Source organism: Sinocyclocheilus grahami, unplaced genomic scaffold, assembly GCF_001515645.1.
Source record: "Sinocyclocheilus grahami isolate Dianchi unplaced genomic scaffold, SAMN03320097.WGS_v1.1 scaffold11.1, whole genome shotgun sequence".
Taxonomy (NCBI): Eukaryota; Metazoa; Chordata; class Actinopteri; order Cypriniformes; family Cyprinidae; genus Sinocyclocheilus; species Sinocyclocheilus grahami.
In genome coordinates, this window is record NW_015505190.1 from 2212243 (window position 1) to 2238516 (window position 26274).

The 26274-nt window shown below is 38.8% G+C and overlaps 1 protein-coding gene across 2 annotated transcripts; it reads right to left on the reverse strand.

The window, feature by feature from the left end:
- Positions 1-280: 280 nt before the first annotated feature.
- LOC107596570 (B-cell lymphoma 3 protein homolog) lies at positions 281-24252 on the reverse strand. 2 transcript variants are annotated; one of them, XM_016287339.1, is made up of 9 exons: positions 23455-24252; positions 22269-22374; positions 10559-10667; positions 5032-5239; positions 3555-3643; positions 3308-3385; positions 2901-3068; positions 967-1027; positions 281-881 (listed from the first exon to the last, which is right to left on the reverse strand). In XM_016287339.1, the coding sequence occupies exons 1-9, from the start codon at positions 24008-24010 to the stop codon at positions 355-357; spliced, it is 1902 nt and encodes a 633-aa protein (XP_016142825.1). In that variant the 5' UTR covers positions 24011-24252; the 3' UTR covers positions 281-354. The 2 variants fall into 2 exon arrangements, with proteins under 2 accessions (XP_016142825.1, XP_016142816.1); XM_016287330.1 differs by having other exon boundaries at positions 22269-22377.
- Positions 24253-26274: the final 2022 nt, after the last annotated feature.

Sequence of the window (26274 nt, forward strand, 5' to 3'; positions counted from 1 at the left end):
AGGTTGAATAAATGATAAAATAATTTTAACTATCCCTTTAAAGGGATAATTCACCCACTAAACCTGTATGCTGCTGAACACAAAAGAAGATATTTTAAAGAATTTTGCTTACCAAATAGTTGCAGTTAGCCATAGAATTTCATAGTATATTTTTTCCAAACCATGGACGTCACTGTCTACCAGCGACTGTTTGGTTACCAAAATTCATCAAAATATCTTCTCTTGTCAACTAAAAATAATCAAAACTCATACAGGTTTGGAACAACATGAGGGTGAATAAATAATGACAGAATTAAACATTTTTGGGTGATCTATACCTTTAAGACGTCCAGCTGCTTAAACATTTATCTAATATCAACTCACACCTCTTTCTTCACTGTTTACACTCACAGTAGACATGTCTGATTGGTCACTGCTGCGACTGGACGGCCGTGATTGGCTAACAGCCCCCTGTGAAGGAGAGCCATATGTGACCGGCACAGGGAAACTGGGGAGTAAAATGATCTGTGCATCTGAGTAATATGGAGATGTTTGAATACCAGTGGGATAGTAAAGAGGGTAATCTGCGATTAGCATCCTTCTCTGGATATGAGAGACAGTGGGCTTACCCAGTGGGTCGTACCCAGACGGTAACAGATATGATGGGAAATGATGGAGTGCCATTCCGTAGCCTGCCCTGTTGTCCACTGTTACATTATGGTGTGTCAGTGTCAATGTTTGCAGTGTTTTTTCATTGCTGTTCATCGGTGACTGACATTCTGAAATGCTGTCCACTGACTGACTTTGCGGTAAAACTGGAGTCACAGGAGAAAGTGACGCGCTGCGCTGAAAAGTGGGAGTCATTCGGGGAGAATGGTTGGAGCTGCCAGGGGACAGAGAGCCTAAACAGGAGAGCAAAAACGGAGTTAAAACTTTAAACAAGGTGCTTAGAAATAAATTCACTAGTAATTTTAGAGGGATGCCTACCGTTACTGCTAGTTTTCACAGTGCAGCTGCGAGTGCCTCTCCCACGCAGCACATCAGATACCTTAAAACAAGACCACATACAGTATATTCTTGTTTAGATGAGTTACAGAAGTTGTGGTGATAAACATGGATGGATTATGAGGCTAATGGGGGTTTTACGAGCTGAGAGGCCTGGAGTGGACTGACACAGGAAATAAGGCTTTTATAATGTAACATACTGACAGATGAATAGAGCTTGAATGTTTGATGATGTGGAGATTCTATAAATGATATTTATCCAAGATATTCTATAAAAACAAAGCTATTATACTATACAAAGTAAAGCAAAAATTCTAAAGTTAAAGCATTTTTAGTTATAATTTCATATAGAATTTTGTAATTATGTTAAAGTTAAAATGCAGAGATTTTAAAGGGATAGTTCACCCATAAATGAAAATTCTGTCACTAATTACTCGCCCTCATGTCGTTTCAAAGCTGTTAGACCTTTGTTCATCTTTGGAACACAAATTAAAATATATTTTTGATGAAATATGAGAGCTTCCTGACCCTGCATTGATACCAAGTTCAAGGTCCAGAAAGGCAGCAAGGACATCATTAAATTAGTCTATGTGACATCAATGATTCAACTGTAATTTTATGAAGCTACGAGAATACTTTTTATGCTCAAAGATGACAAATTACTACTTATTCAGTTTATTCTTTCACAAGAGTACCACGATGCATGTGTGTGCATTCCTCTGCTTGAAAACAAGCCGCAGCACATGCGGGTTCTACATCAGAACGCCAGCTCCTGCCAGCAGGATCACACGCATGCGGTGTGGTACTCTCGTGAATGGCGGAAGAGAAGAATTGTTGAATAAAGTCATTATTTTTGTTTTATTTGCTGTCTATGCAGGGTCAGAAAGCTCTCGGATTTGTGTTCTAAAGATGAACGAAGGTCTTATAGGTTTGGAATGACATGAGGGTGAGTAATTAATGACAGCATTTTCATTTTTGGATGATCTATCAATTTTAAACCCAAATGTGGAATGTAATGTTGCAATGATTTTTTTTTAATTTCTTACAAGAAAGGGTCTCCATGTGGCTTCATACAACTATAATCGATCTTTGGTGACATGTGCAACTGGTAATTAAAGGGGTCCTATTATGCTTTTTCAATTTTTCAACTTTACTTAGTCTGTAATGTTGCTGTTTGATCATAAAAAAGATCTGCAAAGTTACAAAGTTCAAAGTCCACTTCAAAAGGAGATATTTTATTTAACAGAAATCACTTTTCAAAAACTACAACGAACTACTCGTTTGGACTACAACGCATATTTTCCGGGATTTGTGATATCACAAATATCGACGAATGGGACGAGACCTGGTTGAGCTGCAATAGAGAAGGCAACGAGTGTTATATCACTATGTCGGAGACGCGCTAGCTTTCCCAAGGCAGACGAACTTAGAGTGGTTACAATCATCCGGGTTTAAATCGCGCTCAAATTGATTTGATATTGACGCAATCAGAAGGCGGGTCTTCTTTTGATACAGGAACAATTCGAGCCGTTCATGCCAGACTGGGGAGAGAGGTGTAATAATGTAAAATATGTTTTTCGGACAATCTAGTATGAGAGCCTGTTCTAGTACACCCCCAAAAACAAAATCAAGACTTTGTAAAAGCATAATAGGACCCCTTTAATATGCAATAAAACTGAGCAATGAAAGTTCTGTGAATCACCACTTGCAGGCAGTGTCTGCATATTATACATACTCTGCTGAATCTATTGACTATTATAATGAAAGTCTAAAACAACCTTCTGTATTTTTGTCAAAATGATGCTGATGAACAGAAAAAAAAACACTTTATATTGTAAATAAATACATCACTAGGCAAGATTAATTAATATACGGTGTGTTTCCAAATACACTAATGCCATTCTTTCAGTTCTTACCTTTTTGTTTTTTGCAACCATGATGGCAGTGTCATTGTGGTTGTTTTTCAGACTACTGTCAGCTCCATTTTTCAGCAAGACCCTGACAATCTCTATATGACCTCTGCCACAGGCGCTGTGTAACGCTGTGTTCCCACTGTAAGACTGAGTGTTCACATCGCACCCACTCTGAAGGAGACAGCACACAGAAAAAGACACTATGAACATTAATATCTGCCCATAACTCACAGACAAAAACTGAGTAATAGATTTCAGGCTTATTTGTTCATCCTTGACCTTACCAACAGAGAAGTACAAGATAAAAATGAAAGGAACAGATTGTGACAAAAGTGATGACTCATTGGTACTGACGTGTGAAGTGTGAAACAACTCAAAACATACACAAATATATATACATGCAGACTCACCTCGATCAGAAAGATAACCATGTCAGTAAAGTTGTTTTCTACAGCATGAACCAGTGGACTTCGACCACTCTTATTATCCTGTGATAAAAGAGTAAAAAGAGACACAATAAACAAATAGAGTGTGCGGTAAACCCTAGCGATCATACATAACTCACTTCAGAGGAAAGGAATAACTCATGCATGAGTAAAATATAACATCACATCGGACAACATAACAGGTAGTGGAAATGATTACAAACTCACTGACCCCAGCGTTGATTTCAGATCCGTTCTTCAATAAGATTTTTGCCAACTTTTTATCTCCATTCTGCACAGCCAGGTGAAGGGGCGTCAGACCTTAAATAAGACATTAAAGGGTTAGTTCACCCAAAAATTAAAATTAGCCTGCGATTTACTCACCCTCGATGCACGCCTCTGAGATATGCTAGTCTCACGAGTTTGTTTAACAGGAGCAAAGGAAGCAAAGTTTCCTTACTTTACCAAAGTCTCCTCTTGGCTTATATCGAAAACCTCTGACATTTTTCTTTACAAATCCTCGATTTGTGCTTCTAATTCGTGACTGGCATTTTGTTTTGTTCTCTCTCCGCGCTCGTCACTAATCACGCAACGCCGACATCCTACATCATCCGCCGGAACGCCTTTCGCATATGACAGAATACCGGAAGTGAGAGAAAAGTGTTTATTACAATTGAAATATGGATATTTTTCTTACAAAAACACATGGATTTGCTACAGGAGGCCTTTATTCACTCCCCATATCCCCCCCAACCCCCGATCCGAGTGAGGCACGTTTTATTACGGCTGCGCGCACTTGATTTCACATCTTCTGGACTGTTGACAAAAAGCACCCGCTTATCCCCATTGTAAGGCTTGGAGGGGCCAGGACAATTTTTTATATAATTCCGATTAGATTTGTCTGAAAGATGAAAGTCATATACACCCAGGATGCTTTGAGGGTGAGTAAAACACAGGCTACTTTTCATTTTTGGGTGAACTAACCCTTTAAAATCTTCATCCTGTATTCTGAATGACCCGCTGAAACAAGTTTGGGCATGTTTCAATACACAAAAACACTAATACACCTCCTCACTGTGTTTCTAGGGACTTTTTGAATAGTGACAGCAACAGGAAATCTCTCATGTTACATTTCTTATGCATGAATGAAGTCAATACTAACTGTAAGGACTGTTTAGAAATACACTGACCTAAAAATAAAAACTAAAATATAATAGAAAATAAAACTGTTTAGTTCAGCATTATTAATAAACATTTTCCTTTAGTATTACAGAAGAGGTTTTCTGAGTACTATACTGTTACACAAGAGGGAATTATTGTGTAAGAATACACAAATAAAGCTAGATGGCGATATACTTCCCTCCTTACTGATGAACAAAAATATTCCAAAACATAATCACACATTCATGCAGGAAAATCCATGACCAGCAGCTCTTTTTCTGTCTACTGCCCCTCAGTGGAACAAAGCACACAGTTCTGCCATAAGTCATGTATGATTTTCAGAAGTGTTGCATAATGACACAGACAATAGGAACGATAATTTTACGGCTATGTATTTGTTCGTATTGCTGTACTAAACAGGAGGACCATAGTCAAGAGAGGTTTAGTGTCAGCACATCCATCTGCAAGCCAACAGATGAATGAAATGATATTTTGAAAACTTGACACAAAAATGCATTCACTAATGTCGATCCAGGTCCAGCACTTACCCTCATAGTTTCTGATCTCCAGATGGGGCGAAGGGTTTTGGGGGTAGTGTCTGAGGATGACAGACAGACAGTCCACCTCTCTGTGCTCGCAGCACAAGTGCAGAGCCGTCTGTCCATAACGGTCCAAAGCTCCAGGGTCAGCCCCTGCATCCAGTAGAGCTTTCACCAAAATAGGCTGATGGGTAATTACAGCCAAGTGCAATGGTGTCTGAGAGAGAGAGAGAGAGAGAGAGAGAGAGAGAGAGAGCAAGAGACAGAGATTAAGATAAAGACAGTTTACTGATTCAGTCAATCAAATCCACATTATATTTAAGGCCCAATTATATCTAGACCGCTTACTCAAAATTGTCAACATTTAAGCAGTGTATCTCAAAAATCTACCACTCTGATGTCTGATAAGCTGTTCAGGTATATTTGTCACATCCTGGTGTGGATTCCTATAACTGTAGCTGCTAACCTGGAACTTGTCTAACAGGTTAAAGGTCAGTTCCATAGATCTGATAATAATTAAATAAACAGGGCTAACACCCCAAACAACCCTGCAGTGACTTATCCAACACACGCAAACAAACATGTACAACCAAGGGAGTAACCATGACTTGAACACTGGTGCATTAAATATTAAATGAATTAAATATTTTAAAGGGATTTAAGAAAATAACAAGAATTTATTGTAAAGTAATCCATTTGAACTATCTGCAAATAATATTGTGGTTTAAAATATGCACAGATTCGCTTTTCATCATGAGACTGAATGATATGCTAAAAACATATTTGTTAATGTTCCTTGTTTTGTCATATTCAATTATGAAGTCCATGAATCACATAAATGACTGTCTTTATTTTCAATTTAAAACTGAAATTTGACAAAAAAGTTACTTTGCATCACTAGATATTACTGTTGGTCTTTTAACATTTCTTTCACAAAACTATTGCGACTATCATTACCATGTCTGTTGTGGTTATGGCTATGTGTACTATAAATTGGTTAAAGCAGAGTTATGAATTCATCGAAAAATATAAACTATTATATAATTTATTTAAATTCAACATATCATTTAGATACGTTAACTGACATAACCATAACAAGCCAAAGTTTGCGTATCTGCTTTGTGAGGGAACAGTTGGTTCATCTTGGTCAAAACGATCACGGACGAGTTTATTTTTGTTTCTTTCATCTGAAAAATCTTAGATTGAAAGAACTAGTGCTGTTGACAGCAGTTAAATAATAAAGTGAAAGAGATAAACCACCAAGCCTAACCGACAAGAAGTGAGTCAAGATGACAACACACAGTACTAGTTTCTTCAAAGCTCTTTCATTTACCTCAGGCAAACAAAGTAAAAATAAAGTACTATATTAGTCACAGCACCTCAAAAGGTACATTTTCAATCTTGCATCCAGACGTACACTAAAATCACATTGGATATTAGCATTTTTGCTAATATAGGAAGACAAAAAGCAGGCAAAAGCACGCACATCGATCTCAACTGGGTGCTCAACTAAGAAACAAGTGTAACAATTTTTTAAATGTAAAGTCGGCAACACCAAAGCTCCAAAAGTATAAAAAAAAATGGTTGCATAGCGTGTGTGACATTCCGAGCACGCAGGCTCTTCATCAGACTGGTCTTCATTCAGGACTGATGAAGAGCCTGTGTGCTCGAAACGTCACACACGCTATGCGACAGTTTTTTTCAAATACATTTTTGATACTTTTGGAGCTTTGGTGTTACCGACTTTACATTTAAAAAATTGCTAATATAGGAAGCTAATACGGCACACTATGTCAAGTAATCTATGTGTTTTGTTGACAGAAGAAGATTGAAGGATAAAGAGAGGTCTGTGGTTTTTAATGATACCCGCTGAAGATTATGATCAGCTCAGATGTGCAAGCAGGTAAACACATGGAGGGGGTTGGTTTGACAGTGGAGGGAGGATGTTCCAGTATGGCACAGTAGAAAAAAAAAAAAAGTACAGCGAGAATGAAGACAGAAATTCCTCTGGTGTCACAATGCCTTTGGCCCTCCCTTCCTATGAAAACATCGCTCCTATTTCCCTGAATCCTGTCTGACTCACCAAGCATCACACACTTGCTGGAGTGTGTATCTGCTAATAAACATGTTACCACACACATCAAATTTGATGGGTTTTTACTTTGTCCTCAGATCAATTGTATCACTACAAATCTAACTTAGGAACGGCAACATCCTCTTTAGGCAAGCCCTAAAACAGGAAATTGTATAAGAAAGGACATCACATTACATTGAGAAGAGAAATTCTAGCGTAATAGTGCCTTTCTCATTTTACAATTCCAGTGAACCTGCAATAACTGACCAATAAACAACCAATAAAAGTTTAAAGAGAAACTGTATGTGCTTGGAAGAGCATAAAGGGAGAAAAGGAGGGAGTAGAGAAACACAGAAAGGGAAAGGAGGAGCCGGAAATGATTGAGCAAAGGGAGCGATGAAGGGAAGACATGGATCAGAGAGGGAAAATCCCTTTCCTCTCCCATGCAGTGTCCTCAGATTCACATTCCTGTGTGTAAACACAGGAAAAAAAAAGAATGAATAAAAAGGGGAATGTTGGATGAATAAGGAAAGTGACTGAGGGGAAGACTCATGACACAGATGCATGACCAAAAACACACTGTAGTGAACTGAAACTAAAGCCTGCATGATTTGGCACAGATGACTGGGCTGAAGCAAAAACTCAAGGACGAGAAAAGACAGGAAAAATAAAAAGTGCACTCAATGCCTGCAACAAAACATGAGTAGTTGTTTTATACATTTATCTCACACTTATGTCACACAATGCATTTAAAGAGGACATTTAATGCAAAATAAAATCTATTTTGTACCATCTATGAAGAATTGCTTGGGTCATGAAAAGTGGGTATTGCATGCCATAATGGAACCAGATCTAAATAAGTTTAGCTGAATCCAGTTTAAACCAGCATAAGATGGTTTGCTGGTCTAATCTGGTTTAAGCCTGGCCTGAACAAGCTAGTGCTCAGCTGGTTTTAGGTTTATCAGCCATCTGGTTCCCCAGTCTGACCATCGGAAAAATAACCAAAACCCCTCTAAAACTAGCCAATGGATTAGACTGAGAGCCAAGCCAAGACCAGACATTCAGTTTAGGCTGGTTTTAGTTGTTTAACAAGTAAGTAATTGGTTAACATTAGATCTAAAATGCGACTTTCATAAAACAATCCTAAATACCTGAAAGATCCAGCTTAAACCAGCCTAAGAAGGCTTTCTGGGTTTAGCCAGTTTAAACCGTTCTCCTAGACTTGCCAAGCTGGTCTTCAACTGGTTTTTAGCTGGTCAGCTGTCTAGTTCCTGCAGCCTGACCAGGTGCCCAAAACCCCTCTAAAACTGGCCAATGTATCATTCTGACCAAGCTGGGAGACCAGCTAAGATCAGCAAGCCAATTTATGCTGGTTTTAGTTGTTTTTCTCTAACAAGATAGCTATTTGGCTAATGATTAACATTCACATTAAGTGACATAAGCAAGCTGATAAGAGCATATTTTTGTATAGGCTTATTAATGAAAAATTACAAATAGCTTTTTTTCTTTGGCGTATCATGCACCAGCAAATCACAATAAAACCAGTAACATACATGCAAGGAAGTAAATAGCACAATTTGGATTTTATATTCACTTGAAATGAATGCTAATGCCTAGCTATGCATATTCAGGCCATTGTATAGTCATTCTGTTAAGATCTATGGGCCTCTATCCTGTAGTAAAAGCATTTTTTATAATTCAGGATAAAAAAGATAAGCATGTTACAAGGCTGCAGAAGAGTGTGTGTGTGTGAGAGAGAGAGAGAGAGAGAGAGAGAGAGAGCACACAAGGGAAAGTCCCTTTTAATACCCTGCAAACCTCAACACAAGGTATGTTGAGAAACAACCCAGGGTGTGAGGGGGGGTCATGTGACTTCTCGGAATGAGGATACTTAAGTTAAGACGCATGCAGCAGCCGCTTTAACTGTGTTTGCACATACACTCATACAAGTATAAAAACATACACTTCTGTAAACTGAGTTTACTTATAGCCATGCAAACAACTCATCAGCTGTGGTCTTGCTTGACTGATAATAGGCAACACCTATCATAAAAACACTTTTGCCATGCGCACACACACAAACACTGCATGCTTTTTCTCATGCATTTCAAATGTCAGTGCCAGTGTTGGTCATGACAGACATGTGGGAGGACAATCATGTTATACAAAAGAAAGGAGTGGAAATGGAGACGTTGTGATAAAAGTCATTCTGTCATATACAATTTCTAGTGGTAGTAATAATGATAGCTGTAGTAACACTTTCCTTGGTACCTTACCAGTCAGCTGTGCGTCTACATGCCGTTATAATATTGCATCATTCACTGTATTTACTCGCTAATGTTGACTTTGGAAACACCAAAACAGTAATTTTCAAGCAATGCTGCCACAAAAGTTACTCAAAATTCCATCTAAGCTTCAAAGACATGCTAATGCACAGTTTACATTTCTGGGGAAATAAGAATTGAACACAGGATATAACACAAAAGTTAACCTCAACAATCTGACAGAAACAAGTTTCAGACCGTGGCTAAGACATGCGCGCAGCTTCTGGTAACTGCTGGCTGCCTGTGAATGTACAAGCGTTCATGTTTGTGTGTGTGAAAGAGAGCGTCTGTACGTCAAGTGAAACCTAAACATGAATTTGAGGTGATTTTTAAGGTCTGACTAGACATGCAATGGCGGTAATTGATAATGCGGTTGGTGGAAGTACAGGTTAACACAACCAGAAAAGGAGAAGAACAGGATGTAAAAGCCTGGGAACGGTCCGACAGGTCGGCACGCTCACTTTTTGTTGCTGACACATGAGAGAAAGATGAGGCGGGGGACACAGGTTGCATGTGTTGTGGTGGCCATGTGGTGAGCACACAAGTGGGCAGGCCAGTACTTCTAAAAGTGCTCAAATAACCACGAGCAGTTCAGTGGCATTGTCTGAGAACAACAGTGCCCTAGGAGTAAATTCCTCTTCTGCTCAAACCTTAGCTAAAGGTATCATGTGAAAGTTAAGAACACATTTGTGGAAATTACAGTTAACCAACATATGCCCCACAGGGACAAGAATTCAGGTTTAACTAGCCTGGTGTTCTTGGTGCATTAAATCCCCTAATCCAGCAATCACCAACATTAATTCTCTTCTGTCCCGCTACATCCTGCTGCAATGTGACCAATGGCTAAGCAAATAGAGCATTTTGGTTAAATATATATTATTAAGCATTTCAATTATTTAAATTATTAGTAATAATATTAGTATTAATTGTAATAATACTACTAATAATATATTAATTTGACTTATTTAAATCATCCTGCGGCCCCCTTGCATGTTTGCGGAGGCCCCCTAGTGGGTCCCGGCTCCCTGGTTGAGATCAACTGATGAATAAATGCTGCAGAAGTATTGTTCATTGCTAGTTCATGATACCTAACAGAGTTTGCTTGTTTGTGTGTGTGTGTGTGTGTGTGTGTGTGTACCTGTCTTAAGTTATTGAAAATGTCCAGGTCTTTGTGTGCCCGTCGATATATTTCAATAAGCCAGCTGACCAATTGGTAGTTCTCTTTGACCACAGCAATGTGAAGAGGCCTGCAAATGCAAACAGACAAATAAACCCATGCATTATTCACCTAAAAACAACAACATGCACACTGGTGTAAATGCATTAACATTAAACCACACAAACAAAACTAGCAATATTACGGTGATGCATTTTTAAAAATAATACAGGGATGATCGTCTTTTTAATGGCCTGCACAAGTCAACTAAGTTCAAAAGGATGAATGAATAACCCTTCACTTGACAATCATGTGTATGACTCATCTTGTACACAGTGGCTCTAAATGCAAGCAATGCCGGTGAGTACAGGGAAATGCTTATCTCCCTATCGTTTCACAGAAAGCCTCTCTGAGGTGAGAGTGTAGAAGTCAAAGTTTGGGAACAGGAAGAAAACATTGTGTGAGATAGAGAGCGGGACTCTTCATGAAATGTTTTAAATGATGTTTTTTTTCTAAATCTGCTTCCAGTAACAGCTACTTTGGTTTGAAGTCACTTCCTGCCCTCAGGGACAATGGCACCGTTCTTTCTGTTTTGAATACTAATTATCATTATATTTACAGTTGCATTAGGGGCTTTCTATGCTTTTCAGAATCCTCTAGCAGAACTTCCCATGAAACTCTGGGAAAATTACAAAGAAGAACCTGACTGAAGAACCACTGACTTGAAACACAAGCACAATGTTTTTGCAACCTATTTAAGAGTCCAACATGCGCTATTTGCTTAGCTATTGATCAGTGTAACACTCAAAACAATATTGAAACAAGGTCAAGGTCATTTGTGAACATGCAGAAGTCAACTTTATAGAAAGTAATATAATTTTAAAACACTTTTTAGCAAGACTAACAATCAATCAAGGACTTCTATCAATGCAGATATCAGCGTAGAATGTTCATATCTTGCATTACGAACCATAAAACAGTTATTGGGAATGTGGCAAGAATGTTAATGGGCCTGATGGGAAGTCATACTGCAACAGCAGGAAAAATGAAAGGCGGATAGAGAAAAAGGGAACAGAGAAGAACAGGGACTCATTGTTTATATTGTCTTGTAATGTGTCATTGTGGGATGAAACAAGCCGGAACACAGACAGTGGGAGAGCAAATGATTTGAATTATGGTGCTGATTCATATTCCTAGTGATATAAATGTAAATAATGTCCTAAAAAGGGACATTGCGATTGCTTCATGTGGGTTATTCCATTGTGGAAAGTTTTGCAAATAAAACAGAGAGAACCTGACATGCGAAAAACTACACCATGCCACCTGACTTCCTGAAATACAACTTTCTGTTTGGAACAACGTCACCAGAAAATCACATTCCTTTATAAAGCATTAATCCAAAAGAGGAAGAGAAGAGCCATTTAATCAAAATGAATGCAAGCTGGCCTGGCTCAGGCTATGACCTGCCTCAGTGTACTGCCAAATCACAGCTTCTCTGTTCCTTGGTTTTGATAAGAAAGCAGAAGAGTTTATTAGTAGCTTAATTCTTTCTTTGTCTCCTTTCCTGTAAGTGAGCTCAGCGTCACTGTACTTAAGGAAATCGCATGCTTTTTTTCAGTTCTGCTGTCAGGGCCATGGGTTCAGCCCTTCTGAAAAGACGTTGCTGTGTCTTTATCAGGTCTGAGGACTGTATTTTTACACAGAGCATGTGAGATTGACCTGCATTACAGTGCAAAGGCCACATTAAAGACATAGAACATTCTCTCTTTGTGAAAAAAACAACCTAAAATCAGAGCTGCACACAATTAACAAATCTCTGCCTATTGCAGTTTCAGTAAGTGCTGTAATATGTACAAGGGTCTATACTACCAAAAATAGATATGATTTCTTGATTTTATTAGTTTTTCAATATTTTAAGCATTTCAGTAAGTGCTGTATACGTGCAGGGGCCTTTAGGGTCGGTAGTTAAAAAAAAGTCAGAAATTGCAATTGCCTTTTCAGTTGAGATCATTGAATAAAGTCATTATTTTTGTTTTCTTCGCACACAAAAAGTAAAGTATTCTCATAGCTTGTCACATGGACTATTTTCACAATGTCCTTGCTACCTTTCTGGGCCATAAAATGTTTCAGTTGCATTGCTGTCTGAAAATGAACAACGGTCTTATGCGTTTAGAACAACATGGGGGCGAGTAATTACTGACAGAATTTTCATTTTGGGGTGAACTATCCCTTTAATTTTGAATAAAACAGCTCTCAGATGAGACAAAATGTAGGACAGTACTTAATTTCATCCATCAGAAGTTGATTGGATCATTGCTGTTTGCTTAATTACTACCATCTCAAGTGATTGACAGGTTGTTGAAAGGGGGGGAAGTTATTTGATTAAAGCTTATGAGGGTAACGTTATAAAAAAAAAAACATTGCACAGATAATTAATTTATAATAAGCACCGCTATACTGCCAAAAACACCTATATAAGAATGCTTTTGATTTCATGATGACTTTAAAAGGGAGTTCACAGTGATCCAGATGATATACCAATTATTGCTTAATCTTGAACTTTCTTGAACTTGAATTTTGAGAAGAAAAAAGAAACATTGAACAGCAATACAAATTTAAATGAATAGTCCACCCAAAAATGAAAATTTGCTGAAAATGTATTCGCCCTCATGTACCCTCCCTGGATCGTCTGCAGTGAATGGGTGCCGTCACAATGAGATGGACTGGAGTCATGTGGATTACTGTGATGCTTTTATCATCTGTTTGGACTCTCATTCTGATGGCACAGATTCATTGCAAAGGATCTATTGGTGATAATTTTATAAATTTCTCCAAATCTGCTCCGATGAAGAAACAAACTCCTTTACATGCTGGATTGCCTGAGGGTAAGTATATCTTCAGCAATTTTTCATTTTTTGGTGAACTATTCCTTTAACTATATTTTTGATTGTCCCTCCCATATGAAAATGTTTTGAATAAAAAGTACATTAAAAGTACATTAACAATTATTGTAATGGCCTTGCATCACAACAAGGTCAGGCTTTAATGCTTAATGATATTTTATATCACTTTGTGGCTGACAAAGAAAAGCCAACCTTCGGACAAACAGACCCATTATAAGCACACCAAAAGAAAATGTATAATTAAATTAAAAAAAATTGTGTGAACTAACTGGCCATTTATCATATATTCTTATCATATGTCTGTCTGTATGTGATGATCACTGGCTTTGCTGTCACTTACTATACTGCAGGTCAGAATTGAGTTTCTCTCTCTCTTTCTTTTCGATAGATGAAACTCTCTGGGTTCCTGGAAGTGACTGAGAGTTAGTTAGACCGCAGCCCCAGATATGGCTCGGGCTGAGACTGACGTAGGAACCTGAACATCATCAGAAGGAGATGAAGGGCTCATGGCGGGGCAGTGGCGCATGTGTGGCATCCTGTACAGCCCAGAAACACAAACCTCTATCATCCCCTGCAGCACAAAGGCCTGCTTCTGCTGCAGCAAACAAACTCAGAGGCTGAGACAAGACATAAACAACCTGAGCCAAACACATGACATGCAACCACACGTATAAAAACAGACTATAAAATCCTTACAAGCAAGGTGTTTGAAGGTAACCATGTGTCAAGGCTCTGTGTTTCTCTGCATAGCCATGACACAGCCATCACATATAACCTAAAAAATTTAACCATTACCAAATTTGGCAGACACTTTTATACAAAGTGACTTACAATGCATTAAATACATACCCAGAGAAACAAATCCATGACTTTGCCATACATGGCATTGCTAACATCATGCACTACTGTTTGAGCAACACTAATGAGTCGTTGTCAATATAATGAAAGTCATTGAGGTCCAAAACAAAAAACACAGAGACATTTTTCAAAATCTCTTCTTTTGTGTTCTACAGAATCAAGAAATTCATACATGTTTGGAACAATATGAGGGTTAGTAAATGACTGAATTTTTATTTTCAGGTGAACAATACTTGTAAAACATGAATGACCTGTCATGCAACCTTATGGTGCTTCTTATAAGTATGCAAAGTATGAAAGAGAAAGAAGGAAGAAGGAAGAAAAAGGTATGAAGAGCAGAAATGGCACAAGTATAGGAGCTTACAGTACAGAGCGAAAGGGGGAGAGAGAGACTGATAAGCAACAGAGAAAAAGCGGTAAAGGAGGAAGTGAAGAGCGGATGTTTGGGTTTTTGAGCCCATTCATTGTAAACACACAAAGCAGTGAAAAGAGATGAAAGAGAGAGAGAGAGAAAGACACCTGAAAAAACCGCAGTCACACAACAGACTCACACTCACATCAGGCTTTCCCGAAAATGAGGGTCTGTGAAGTGCTGAGAAGAAAACAAGGTGAGAGCACAAGACACCCATTGACGTAAGAGAGCACAGACTGGGGGGGAAGGCAGTGTGTGAGAAATAAAGATAGAGAATGTTGTTTTTCTGTTTGTGTAAATGCAGTTGATTGAATAGCATGATTGACAGATGTACATGTAAACAATAGAAAGAAACCAGGAAATAGGGATCTACTGGAAACCAAAACTTTGCCAACAACTATCAGCAGCGTATCAGTTCAGGGAAGAAATGTGGTTAAGAATGTGGTTAAAAAAATCTAACCAAAAAAAGCCAACAAAATAGCAACAGAACTAAACATTGTATTAAGAGGGTACTTCACCATAACGGTACACCTCATCGTTTGCATGTTATTTTAAACTTACGCAATCATTTTTCTTCAGTGGAACATAAAAAAAGAAATTCTGAAGAATTGTACTAGTTGCTCTTTTCCATGCAAATACAATGACAAGCAAAAGCACCATAAAAGTGGTCCTTATGACTTGTTTGATGTATTACATATTATCACGCATTCCCTGGGATTCAAACCCATGACCCTGCTGTTGCTAGCTCATTGCTATACCATTTGAGCTACAGGAATGCTGTATCTTTTGATTCTTTATGATAGAAACAAACTGAAATTTAAGTTCTTATTTACTGATATTCTTCCTCCAGTGGAGCAAGCCAGTGATTTGCTCTTTGACAACAGAAACAGTGCTATTTGTGAACTGAATCATTCAAACTGATTCTGTGAACTAGACTCAAAAGAATGATTCATTCAGGAATCGCTGCTCCTTTAATGAACTCTCATTAATACATCTTATCAGTTGTCAGTTTCTCACCATGGCTTCTTATCTAATGAATCATATGAGCCACTTTTATGATACTTTTTGGTGCTTTTATGCCCATTTTCAAGCCTGAGGAAAAGAGCATGAATTAAACCATTAAGACTTTTTTGGAACACAAATAAAGACATTTTTAATTTTCTCTCATCATTTATTTTAGAGATGCACCGATCGATCGGCCAGGGATCGTAATCGGCCGATTTTCCACATGATCGGCCCGGATCGGTGATCGGTTCACACTGCACGATTTTCAAACTCGTCGGATCGCCGTTGTTTTCACACTGCGTGACTATCTAGGGTAGCATTCAGTTGCTGCTGTGTTCACATTGCACGGATCCGTGACAGGGGGTTTCACACTGCATGACTTCACAATAGGAAGAATCGCCGACAGCTCTGTCTGGTCCGCAAACTATGTTTCACAACAAAACACACGCGAGAAGTGCTAAGGAAATAACGCGAGAACCCGCGTGCGTCAGACCGGCGTTCTCGAGCAAGACTGTAATTATTCAAAAAAAAAATATATATATAGCCCGCAAATTGTCTGTGAGCTGATTTCCAGCTACAAGGAGAAAAAGAAAAACAGATTATGCAGGAGGGAGATGCAGGGAACAGGGATTGGGTGTTCTGCAAAGAGAGTTGGAGGTAAATAATTTTGCAGTAACTGTTATGCTGATGTTGTGGCTGGTCAAGCAAATGTTTGTGCTTGTTTCTGTATGATATAATTGTTCATATATCTATTAAAATACTGATATTCTGGTCTATAACTCCTCTCCGAACTTCCCTCTGCACTGTATCTTGGTCTCTCATTGGCTGTAGGTCATCGCCGATGTAGTTTTCAGTCAGATCTCATTTCACACAGTGTGATTGTGAATCGCCGACAGCTCCAGATATTTAGCATGCCAAATATTTTGCGGGCGTCGGCGACGCATCGGTGAGTCCCTCAGATCGCGTCTTTGATAATTCACACTGCGTGATTGTCACTCGGGTGAACAAGCACCGATTTGCCTCTGATTTCGGGCATTTGTCTGCGATTTCGCAAAACCTGTCGGCAAGTGAAAAATCGGGCTAAAATCATGGAGTGTGAACTCGGCATCAGTCTCACTTCTTTCCGATTTCGAGCCAATCCGTTTTGTTACCAGCGGCACAGGCAATAACGTCAGCTGCGCATTCTCGCTCTCTTCTCTCCGACGACCCCTTCTCTCACACACACGTCTCATTTGCTCCGGTTAAATAGTGCTTGTATTGCGCATTATTTTAGTCATTCCTGCAGGTTTCGCGCTTACACCAAACGCGTGCGCACCACCACTGATCTATATTAGTGGAGCACACAATCCGCGCTAAGTCTCAAACAGCTTGGGAGCCACAAATACCAAAATGAGTGGCTAACTGCGCTAAAACGTTCAAATACATAAAAAATGATGTCAAAATGCCCGTCTTGGCGAGTATCCAGTTAAACACAATCAGTTTTGGAACGTTAAATAGTAGAGAAACCCCTTGTCCAAATACCCACGCTTGCGGTCTTGGCCACTTGAGAGCGTGTGCGTGCGACAGGAAGTAAGTGCGCAAGACTGTCCCAGGTTATGCCCGTCTTGGCGAGTATCCAGTTAAACACAATCAGTTTTGGAACGTTAAATAGTAGAGAAACCCCTTGTCCAAATACCCACGCTTGCGGTCTTGGCCACTTGAGAGCGTGTGCGTGCGACAGGAAGTAAGTGCGCAAGACTGTCCCAGGTTTTAAAAACGCCAGAGCGCAGTGCCCTTAAAGCACACTAAATCCACACTATCTCGAATACCGCTCCGGAGCACTATTCGAGGCTTAGGCCCAATCCCAATTCTGATTTATATCATTTCAAATATTGGCAATTTTTTGCAAACATTTCTTTGAGTAACATGACCGTAAATATGAACTCACGATTGAATGTAACATAAAACAAATGATTACTTTTCGTTAAAATCTTTATTAATGCCAAAAATGCTTACATTTATTTGTCCTTTTGCTCGCTCAGGCAGCCATGTTGCCCCTGAAGCCGGTTTACACTGAGATAATTCATGCCCCTTCGTTTGAAGTGTGGTCCCGAATAATCTTCGTTTGAAGGGCTGTCTGGCCCTTCCCCTACCCCTACCCCTACCCCTACCCCTACCCCTACCCCTACCCCTACCCCTACCCCTACCCCTACCCCTACCCCTACCCCTACCCCTACCCCTACCCCTACCCCTACCCCTACCCCTACCCCTACCCCTACCCCTCCAACCAAAAGAGAATCGAGGGTTCTAAAAGGGGAAGGGCTAAGGGGTAGAATTGAGATTGGGCCTTAGTGTATCCCATCATGCATCATGTTCTGGAAATAAATCGTGAGACTTTTTGCCGAGATCTCGCGAGAGGTCACGGAAACCTTTCCAATGCAAGTTAAATATTAATATAATAATTAGATATTACATATAATTTGGTAGAAAAACAGTGTTTTTACGTTTTATTGGTGCAAAGGTGAGTAGTGGTGATATTTATTTTGTACAACATTTGCAACTGCTTTTTATCACTTAATTAGAAGCACCACAAATTAAAATTGTCATGTTATAGGGACTACTGAACAGTAGTGCTGTGTTCAATACATCGATACGACGATGTATCGTCACAGAGATTTGACGATATGAGTATCGATACAGCTGTCCCTATATCGATATTGTGGCACGTGTGCAGCAGTGGACCGCGATTAATTTGAATACAAGAGCAACGTTTAAAATTGAGCAGAAAAGTGCGATGTTTCTAAAAAATAATGAATAGAGCATAATATATTGGCTATAACAAGGTTTAATCTGGCCGCAGAGGAACACAACTGGGATGCCTGATATAAAGAGACGTAATCCCCGAAACAGAGCTTCCCACTTGCGCAATACAGAAATATCTGCTAAATGTGTTACTTATATCTTTGTCAACCTGGCAACCATGAGGTTGAGTGCTCTCTCCACTGTGGATAAAAGTGCTTGCTTTTGAATTACCACCGTTTTGCCGCGTTTCTCTATTAACAATGAAGCTGTGGCTTTAATTCCTTTAGAAACAACAATGTTACCAGCTCCTTGTTGAGAAAGATAATGTAGCTCTTGAGTGATTAAGCTATTTAGTTGACAAAAATTGCTGGGCAGCGCTAAAAAGTTTGTTCCTGAATGTCTGAGTACGGCCGCAACGTGATCTGTGTGAGTGACTGAGCATGTGTACGCATTAGATACAGTGAAGACAGCGCATTAGTTTAGAATTCTTCTCATTTTTATTTTTATTTTTTAAATGTAGAGAGTGTTAATTTGTGCAATGATAACCTACCAGCAATGTAAATATATATATTTTTTTTTAAATATTAGAATGAGTACATTACAATATAAATTTACTAGAACGAGTGCATTATTATTTATATGCTTAAAAACAAGATGCAAAAAATCTGAATATTATACTTGGTGGGGAGTGCCCAATGTAAACATGAAACATATGCCATTACCTATATTGTACTGTGGTACAGTTATGGTGGCCCTTCATAATGCAGAGGTCAACTGCCTGCTCTGCCAATAGTTAGTAACAGCCCAATAGTATGCAGTGTTTCATAAACAGCTGTTTTACTAAATTCTTCTGAGGTGAAATTCAGTGCAGTCCCGTATTGTGATATGTATCGTATCGTGGCCTCTGTATCGTGATAAGTATAATATCGTGACTTTACTGGTGATACACAGCCCTACTGAACAGACATTTAGAAGTTGATTTTAAAATGCTAAGTATTTAAAATTAAAATTTAAATAAAGTTATTCTCGCATTGTTCTCGCAAGCGTCTCTCTCATCGCCTCTTTGAGGCTATTTTTTTGTTGTTGTTGCTTTTCTTTAAGTTTAGGTTTAACTTGTAAATTTGGGTTCTGATATGTGATCTATTTTCTTACTTACCAGTAGCGGGTAGTGTATTTATTTATTAGTTCACGTTTTTATTTAGTAAGAACAGAGCGAGGGAAGCAGGGGTCCGGAAGACTCACCAGTTCTTATTTTTATCTCGGGAGTCAGGTAAGAACTCTACTCTGAGAACAGGGGTAGTCAGGAGTCTGTTTCCCTATAGCTTTCCTACCCGTGATCTGATTATTTTCTTGTTGTTATTTATTAGATTGTTTATAAAATATTCTTTGTGAACTGTTGCACATTATTTGCTGGAGATGTGAGTTGAACTCTGCGAGTTAATTAAATGGAGGCGTCTTGAAATTCACATCAGGTGTCGTGATTCTTTTTAATATGTTCGGCCTGTGTCCTTTTATTGGATGGTTTGAATTAACGAGCCTTAAAATGGTTATGGGCCGTAACACTATGTAAACACTTGCATTTTTACAACACTACAAGTGTGTCCCATCAGGTAATGAAAAGTTCGACACATGCTTGTGGTCTTCATGCTCACTTGAACACTTGGGCCAAATACAAGAAATACGTCATATAAGTGGTCAAGTGCAAAGACCGTAAGTGTGGGTATTTGGACAAGGCTAAAGAGAACGCATGTTGTGTAACAGTATATTGGGTCCGTGGATAAACTCTTAGGGACCGCAGTTCAATATTCCTGCTGCTGTCTGTCATGTTAATCAAAGAACAAAAGACAAAGAAAATAATTTTCTGCTCTTGACTGAATACGTTTTATAACTTTAATGGTAAGCATTAACCAGTATATAATTTTTACAATGAAGACTACAGAAATTAAAGTAATCAAATGTAAAATAACACATCATGTAAAATAACTCTGGATGTTATTTTACATTTGATTACTTTAATTTCTGTAGTATTTCTTAACTGAATAAAAACTTACTTAACCTGAAAAACTTTCATAGCTCTCTTTATTCTATTGCATTTATTTGTGCTGTTGTTTGCAATTTTTTTAATTTGTGCTTATTTTATTACTGACATTTTACTTGTGTTTTTTTAATGAAAATAAAACTTTGCGTTGAAGAAAAGTAGATTTTTGTTTGTATATGCTGTCAATTATAGTTCTTAGAAAGAAAATCGGAATTGGCATCGGCAGATCACTCTAACAAAAAAAAAAATCGGAAATCGGAATCGGCCAAGAAAATTGCAATCGGTGCGTCTCTAATTTATTTGTCCATCCAGTGAAAGTAATAAACACTCTACATGCGTGATACTGAAAACAAACCTCAAGCAAGCACATTAGAGCGCCTGTTTACCATATTTGATGTGCTCTATGTGTGTGTGTTGATCATTGTTTATATGTGATTAAAAGCCATGATTAAATTTGTTCATCGTATAAAGCTATTCTGTGTCTCTTCAGAGACTTACATTAAACTGCTTGATTTTTATGAATTACTTTTACCCTATCTTTATGTAGTTTTTGGAGATTTAAAATGTTGACAACATAGACTTCATCGCTACATTATTGACAACAGATAATAGACCGTACACTTTTTTACAGAGAATTTTTGCAGGTTTGGAATGACATGAGGGTGAGTAAATGATCACACAGCTTTTATTTTTGGGTGGACCCTTTATGAATCTATGCGGGATGAGTCAAATAAATATCTGGTTAGTAAAAATATGAATTGAAAAAAAGCGCTCCACATATTTTATGTCTCAAAATTGGAATCGGCTTAATTTGCTTACTAAGCATTATACGCGTACTGTGATGTTTTTAGCTGTTGCTGACTAAACTTTGATATCAATATTGCGTGACACCAGGTGTCATTTTTGGAGAAGTTTCGCTCACAAAAGAAATTATATTTTCACACTGAGTGTGGGTTCAGATATTACAGTAACACAGTACATGTGTTTGTGTCAGTACCAAAGCCTAAGGGAGCCAGAATGTTCATCTCTGGCATCCCCATAACCAGCTACACTCATAAAACCTACCCCTGAAACAGCAGGACATGAAATAGCGAAAACCAGTTTCTCTCAGTTACTCTTACTCATACCCACAAGACATACCCTCCACCAGAATCAATCTCCCTTTCTCACTCTCACAAAGCACAGAGAATCTCTTTCTTCAGTGTGGATCATCAGATATAATGATTTTGGTGGTATTTTTGAAGAGGAAGTTGAAATGTATTGGGTGACAGGGGCCACAGTGACTCTGTATTTGACTCTTGTGATTCAGCCAGGAATACAATAAACAGAAGGCATGTCTACATATTTTTAAGCACACTGAACCTATGACTTCAAATTTTTCTTTCTTTCTGGATGACTAAGCAAGAGTCAGAATGACATATCTAGGATAATCTGGAATTTCCAAAAAGCAAACAGAAAGTACATGTCCACCCTATTAATAATCATAATTTACCTTTACAGTTACTACTAATAAACCCAAGTGCAGTTTAACAATGAATCAGACCATTTAAATATATGGTGCATATTATAAAATAGGGTTTGATACGTCTTCACCTGTTGAAATGCATGATGTGGGATGTTTCACCATAATCAATTCTTGAACTACAGCATGCCATGAAATTACTTTGAGACTTCTTAAAATGGTAAAAGACTCACGTGTCACCATCTTCATCTTGACGTGTTGCCTCAGCAATATCTGCCAGCAGCCGATCTGTGCTCTCCAGTGGAGGAGGCTGACGAGGCCACTGGATATATGGACAACCTGCTATGACCCCAAAGGAGAAGAAATATTAGTATTCACAAACTAAATCAAACATGCAACTCAAACCACAAACCAACAGTTGTGTACTCAAAAAATGTAATTGGCCTCACTAAAAAATGGACCTTTGTCCTATACAGAAAGTAGTTTCTTGCATTGCCACTTCCTTACATCGTACCAACTGGAAGTAGTAGCTATGACAGGATATGTTTGCTAATATGCTTAGGCTCAATTTTGGACAGTTGCAGTCTGCATACATTTGGTTTAGATTACCTTTATAAAAAGTTTTTTTTAAAAGTTCAAACTAAAGTTCTGCATAGCACATTATCATAAAAACCAGGAATTCGGTGCACGTAACAGTGGGGAATCTACTATTGTCAATGGAGATTATGTATGTTGGATTATCTGTATAATGGAAACTGGGGAGTGGTGTAACACCAAGGCTGTCAATTTAATCAATCAGAAATGAACTATAGGGGTTATCAAATGGCCGGCCAGAGACCACCCCCATTTAGCGTTTCATTTGAGCTGTGAGGTTGTGTTTAAATGACAGAATCTGAATCCACAAACTTACTTGTTTAATTTGATATAGAACATGCACAGAAACTTTTAGTCTTAGAAATATCATGACTACCAACAATGGGAGAGTGTGGGAAAGGTACTTTGACATAAATTCATGTATACAGTTTACAGTGTCTTTGTTTTCAAACGGTGTTATCTTGTACTTGACTTTTCAAACAGAACAGACAGCTAATATGCGGTTTTGGTTGTATAGTGCAAAAAAAACAGAAAAACATGATGTATTACAACACTCCCCGGTTTCACCTACGTGTTAACCCACTGACACGTTTTGCACGCTGCTGAACCAAACATCCTGCTGATCAGCTCTATGGTTTCGCGTTGACTGTTGCTCGCTGACTGGATTGACCATGACTGCGCAATCATATGGGAGACGCACGCGCTCCACGCAAACGGACACACATACTTTCACAATGACATAAACTAAATTGCGCAAAGACATCCACTTTGCATTTAAAATCTAAAGTGAGTGATCATTAAAAATAAACATTTTTGTAAACTTACGATATGGTGTTAAGTGTGGCACAAACCGGGAGTCATTAACGCTTGGGTTATCTCCAAATGTACTAAATATCCGCTGTGGATCTGTGTCTATTTGTGCCTCGGGGTTCTTCAACACTTTTGGAGCCACGCTAGGTGGATCGTTTCTTGGACCACTGTGGTGATGATCCACATCCAGTGGGAAAGGACGTTTCCTTGGCGGAAGTTTGGAAAATGAGGAAACTGCCGGTTTTCCTGCAGCGTTCGTCTGGTTGTTGCACTTCGCGTTAGGGGTTATGGTTTGGGTTTGTTTGGGACCCTCACGCGTCCTATTTTCCCTGTCACCCACAGCGTCTGTTTGAGTAGTCTGCGAAACTGATCCATCACAACAGTCCCGTGGTTCAGATGGAAGAATTCCGTGTCCATTTCTGCACTTGTGCGCCGCTTCCACCTGTCTTTCTGGAGTAGGTCTAGGGCGACCTTGGTCTCCCGTCTGCGCGCAGCTCCCACGCTCTCTGGTTTTGTTGGTAAGATCCAGTGGCACAGATCGCACAGTGTGATTACTGCCACTCATGGTCATGTTCCTCAGGTACGTATGGGTTCTAGACGAATCCTTTTATCATCATGTCAATCTGAATCTCTACTCGGTCCCAAAATGACTATCACCTCAATTTGCCTAGATTAAACAACATACTTACATATGCTTTGCTCAAGATGTTTAAGCACAGCTCACTGAAGCACTTAAATTCATAGTCTTCTCATATGCACAAAGTTTTCTATTAAAATGATCAGTTAAAAAAAGACCCGAATAAAAAATCCTCAAAAATTACACATGCAATTAGAATGATTACATTTTAAGGCAATGACAATGTGTCATGTGCATAACTATTATTATCATTATTATTATTTTATTCACGCTCTGCAGTTATGATGATAACCCCTGCGCTGTTCTGTCTCTATATCTGAACTAAATTCACAGAGTCTCCCTCTCATTCACTCAAATTAGGAAGTAGGTGGGTAAGTGAACTGTGGGGTTTTCCCTTTCAGCTATAGCCTAACTGAATCGTTCGCAAGCCACCCATTTGAGACACGATTCAAAACGCGCAGCTGATGCTCTTTGCAGTTTAGATGAAAACTTAAGCATTTATAAGTAGGTTACTTTTACTTTGCAAGTAGTATATATCACTTTATTCGTCGTATAAGGTCAAAGTTTCGTTTTGGGTGGTTGTTGATGGACGGGAACATGGAATCGGTTTCGGTTTAGTTGTTCAACTTTTGGTGTGTTTGAAACTGTCTTTTGAATCTTTCTTATGTATGTCGGCGTTTGTGTTTTCATATATCAAAGCAGATGAATGTGTCGTGTGCTTTTGTAGAACAGGTGTGTAGTTTTGCTTTCCTTTCAGCCGTACGCTTTTTTTTAATGTTCTCTCTGGTGCCTGGTAGGAAGCGGGCTGGATCTCCGGCGGGGATCTCCCTCAGCTGGTGTCGGGAAACCTGCCAGGCTCAGCCTTCTGTCTTCCTGTATTTGACCACATTCACATCGGTCAGCGGATCATTAGTAACTGATTGAACTGATAAAATAGAGATTATACATATACATTAGAGATTATATTTATTACTCAAACCGATAACAACAACAAAAAGTATGACTTTCATATGCTATCTCAGCATCTTATCTGGAAAGCACCCCCATTTTCATCAGATCCCTTATATTGGCCTAGCCTAGATAATCATTTTTTGGTTCTTAGAACGTTCTGAAAACGTTAAAGGTGACATATCATGAAAATCTGACTTTTCCAGGTTTTAAGTGCTGTGATCAGGTGTCCGGTGCATCTACCAACCAAGGAAACGTGAAAAAGATTAACCCAGTAACTTTGTTTTGGTAAGCCTTTTCTGCAAGCGTCCGAGAAAACGAGTGCATCTGATTTCGCTCCCTTGGGACGTGTCAAAGGGATCTCATTATAATATTACCACCCCTTAATCTGTAAGTTTACACCCACAGCGCCGTTATTGTGTTTTCGCAAGCGACAACGTGTACTAGTTTTAATGCCATGGCGAAAGTTTGAGCAAAACATGCTAACTGTTCTTGTCTTTGGCTGCACAGACGAGCACAGAACACTATTTAGAGTCCCAGCCTCAGAGGAGACAAGAGAGCAGAGGATTTATTGATTTATTTAGGCTACTGTATATTGCTGCTGCCACACAGATCTAAAATAAACAAGCGATTTATTTCCCAGCTGTTTACCTTCACAGACATAAACAACAGTTTTTTGTAACTCAAGTGTGTTGTTTTTAACGTAAACTTGTGTGTGAATGAGAACTCAGTTTAGTACTCACATGCTGTGACAGCCGCTTTCTGTCCATGTGCTTCGGATGTGAGCTCTCAGAAAAATGTATATCAGAAGTTTAAACTCATATGGTTTAAAACGCATGATTTCAGCGCGATAAACATGATAATCAGAACCAAAATAGATGTTTTTAGCAGGTACAAGCTGTAATGGCTCAGCTCTATTCTGGAAAAGGGGGCGGGAGCAGCAGCTCATTTGCATTTAAAGAGACAGGCCCGAAAAACAGTTTCTGCTTCCACTCAAAATAGGCATTTTCCAAATGATATAAGAAATGATCTGTGGAGAATTTTGAGCTGAAATTTCACAGACATATTCTGGGCACACCAGAGACTTATATTACATATTGTAAAAAGGGGCATAATATGTCTCCTTTAAGGTTTTTGGCAGTGCTGGAATTGTCAAAGCTCTTGGGGGGTCCCCCTAACCAGGACCCCCCCTTCACAAAAAAATGACAAAATAAAATAAAATAAAAGTTTATATATATACGTATGATGCT

Bases quoted from the DNA above. Each gene is read 5' to 3' on its own strand.
- LOC107596570 (XM_016287330.1), bottom strand. From the start codon at position 24,010: ATGACCATGAGTGGCAGTAATCACACTGTGCGATCTGTGCCACTGGAT. The intron at 10,668-22,268 runs GTGAGTCTTTTA...TTGCATTTGCAG, and splicing joins CAAGATGAAGATGGTGACAC to GCCTCTTCACATTGCTGTGG. The intron at 1,028-2,900 runs GTAAGAACTGAA...TCTTGTTTTAAG, and splicing joins TGGTTGCAAAAAACAAAAAG to GTATCTGATGTGCTGCGTGG.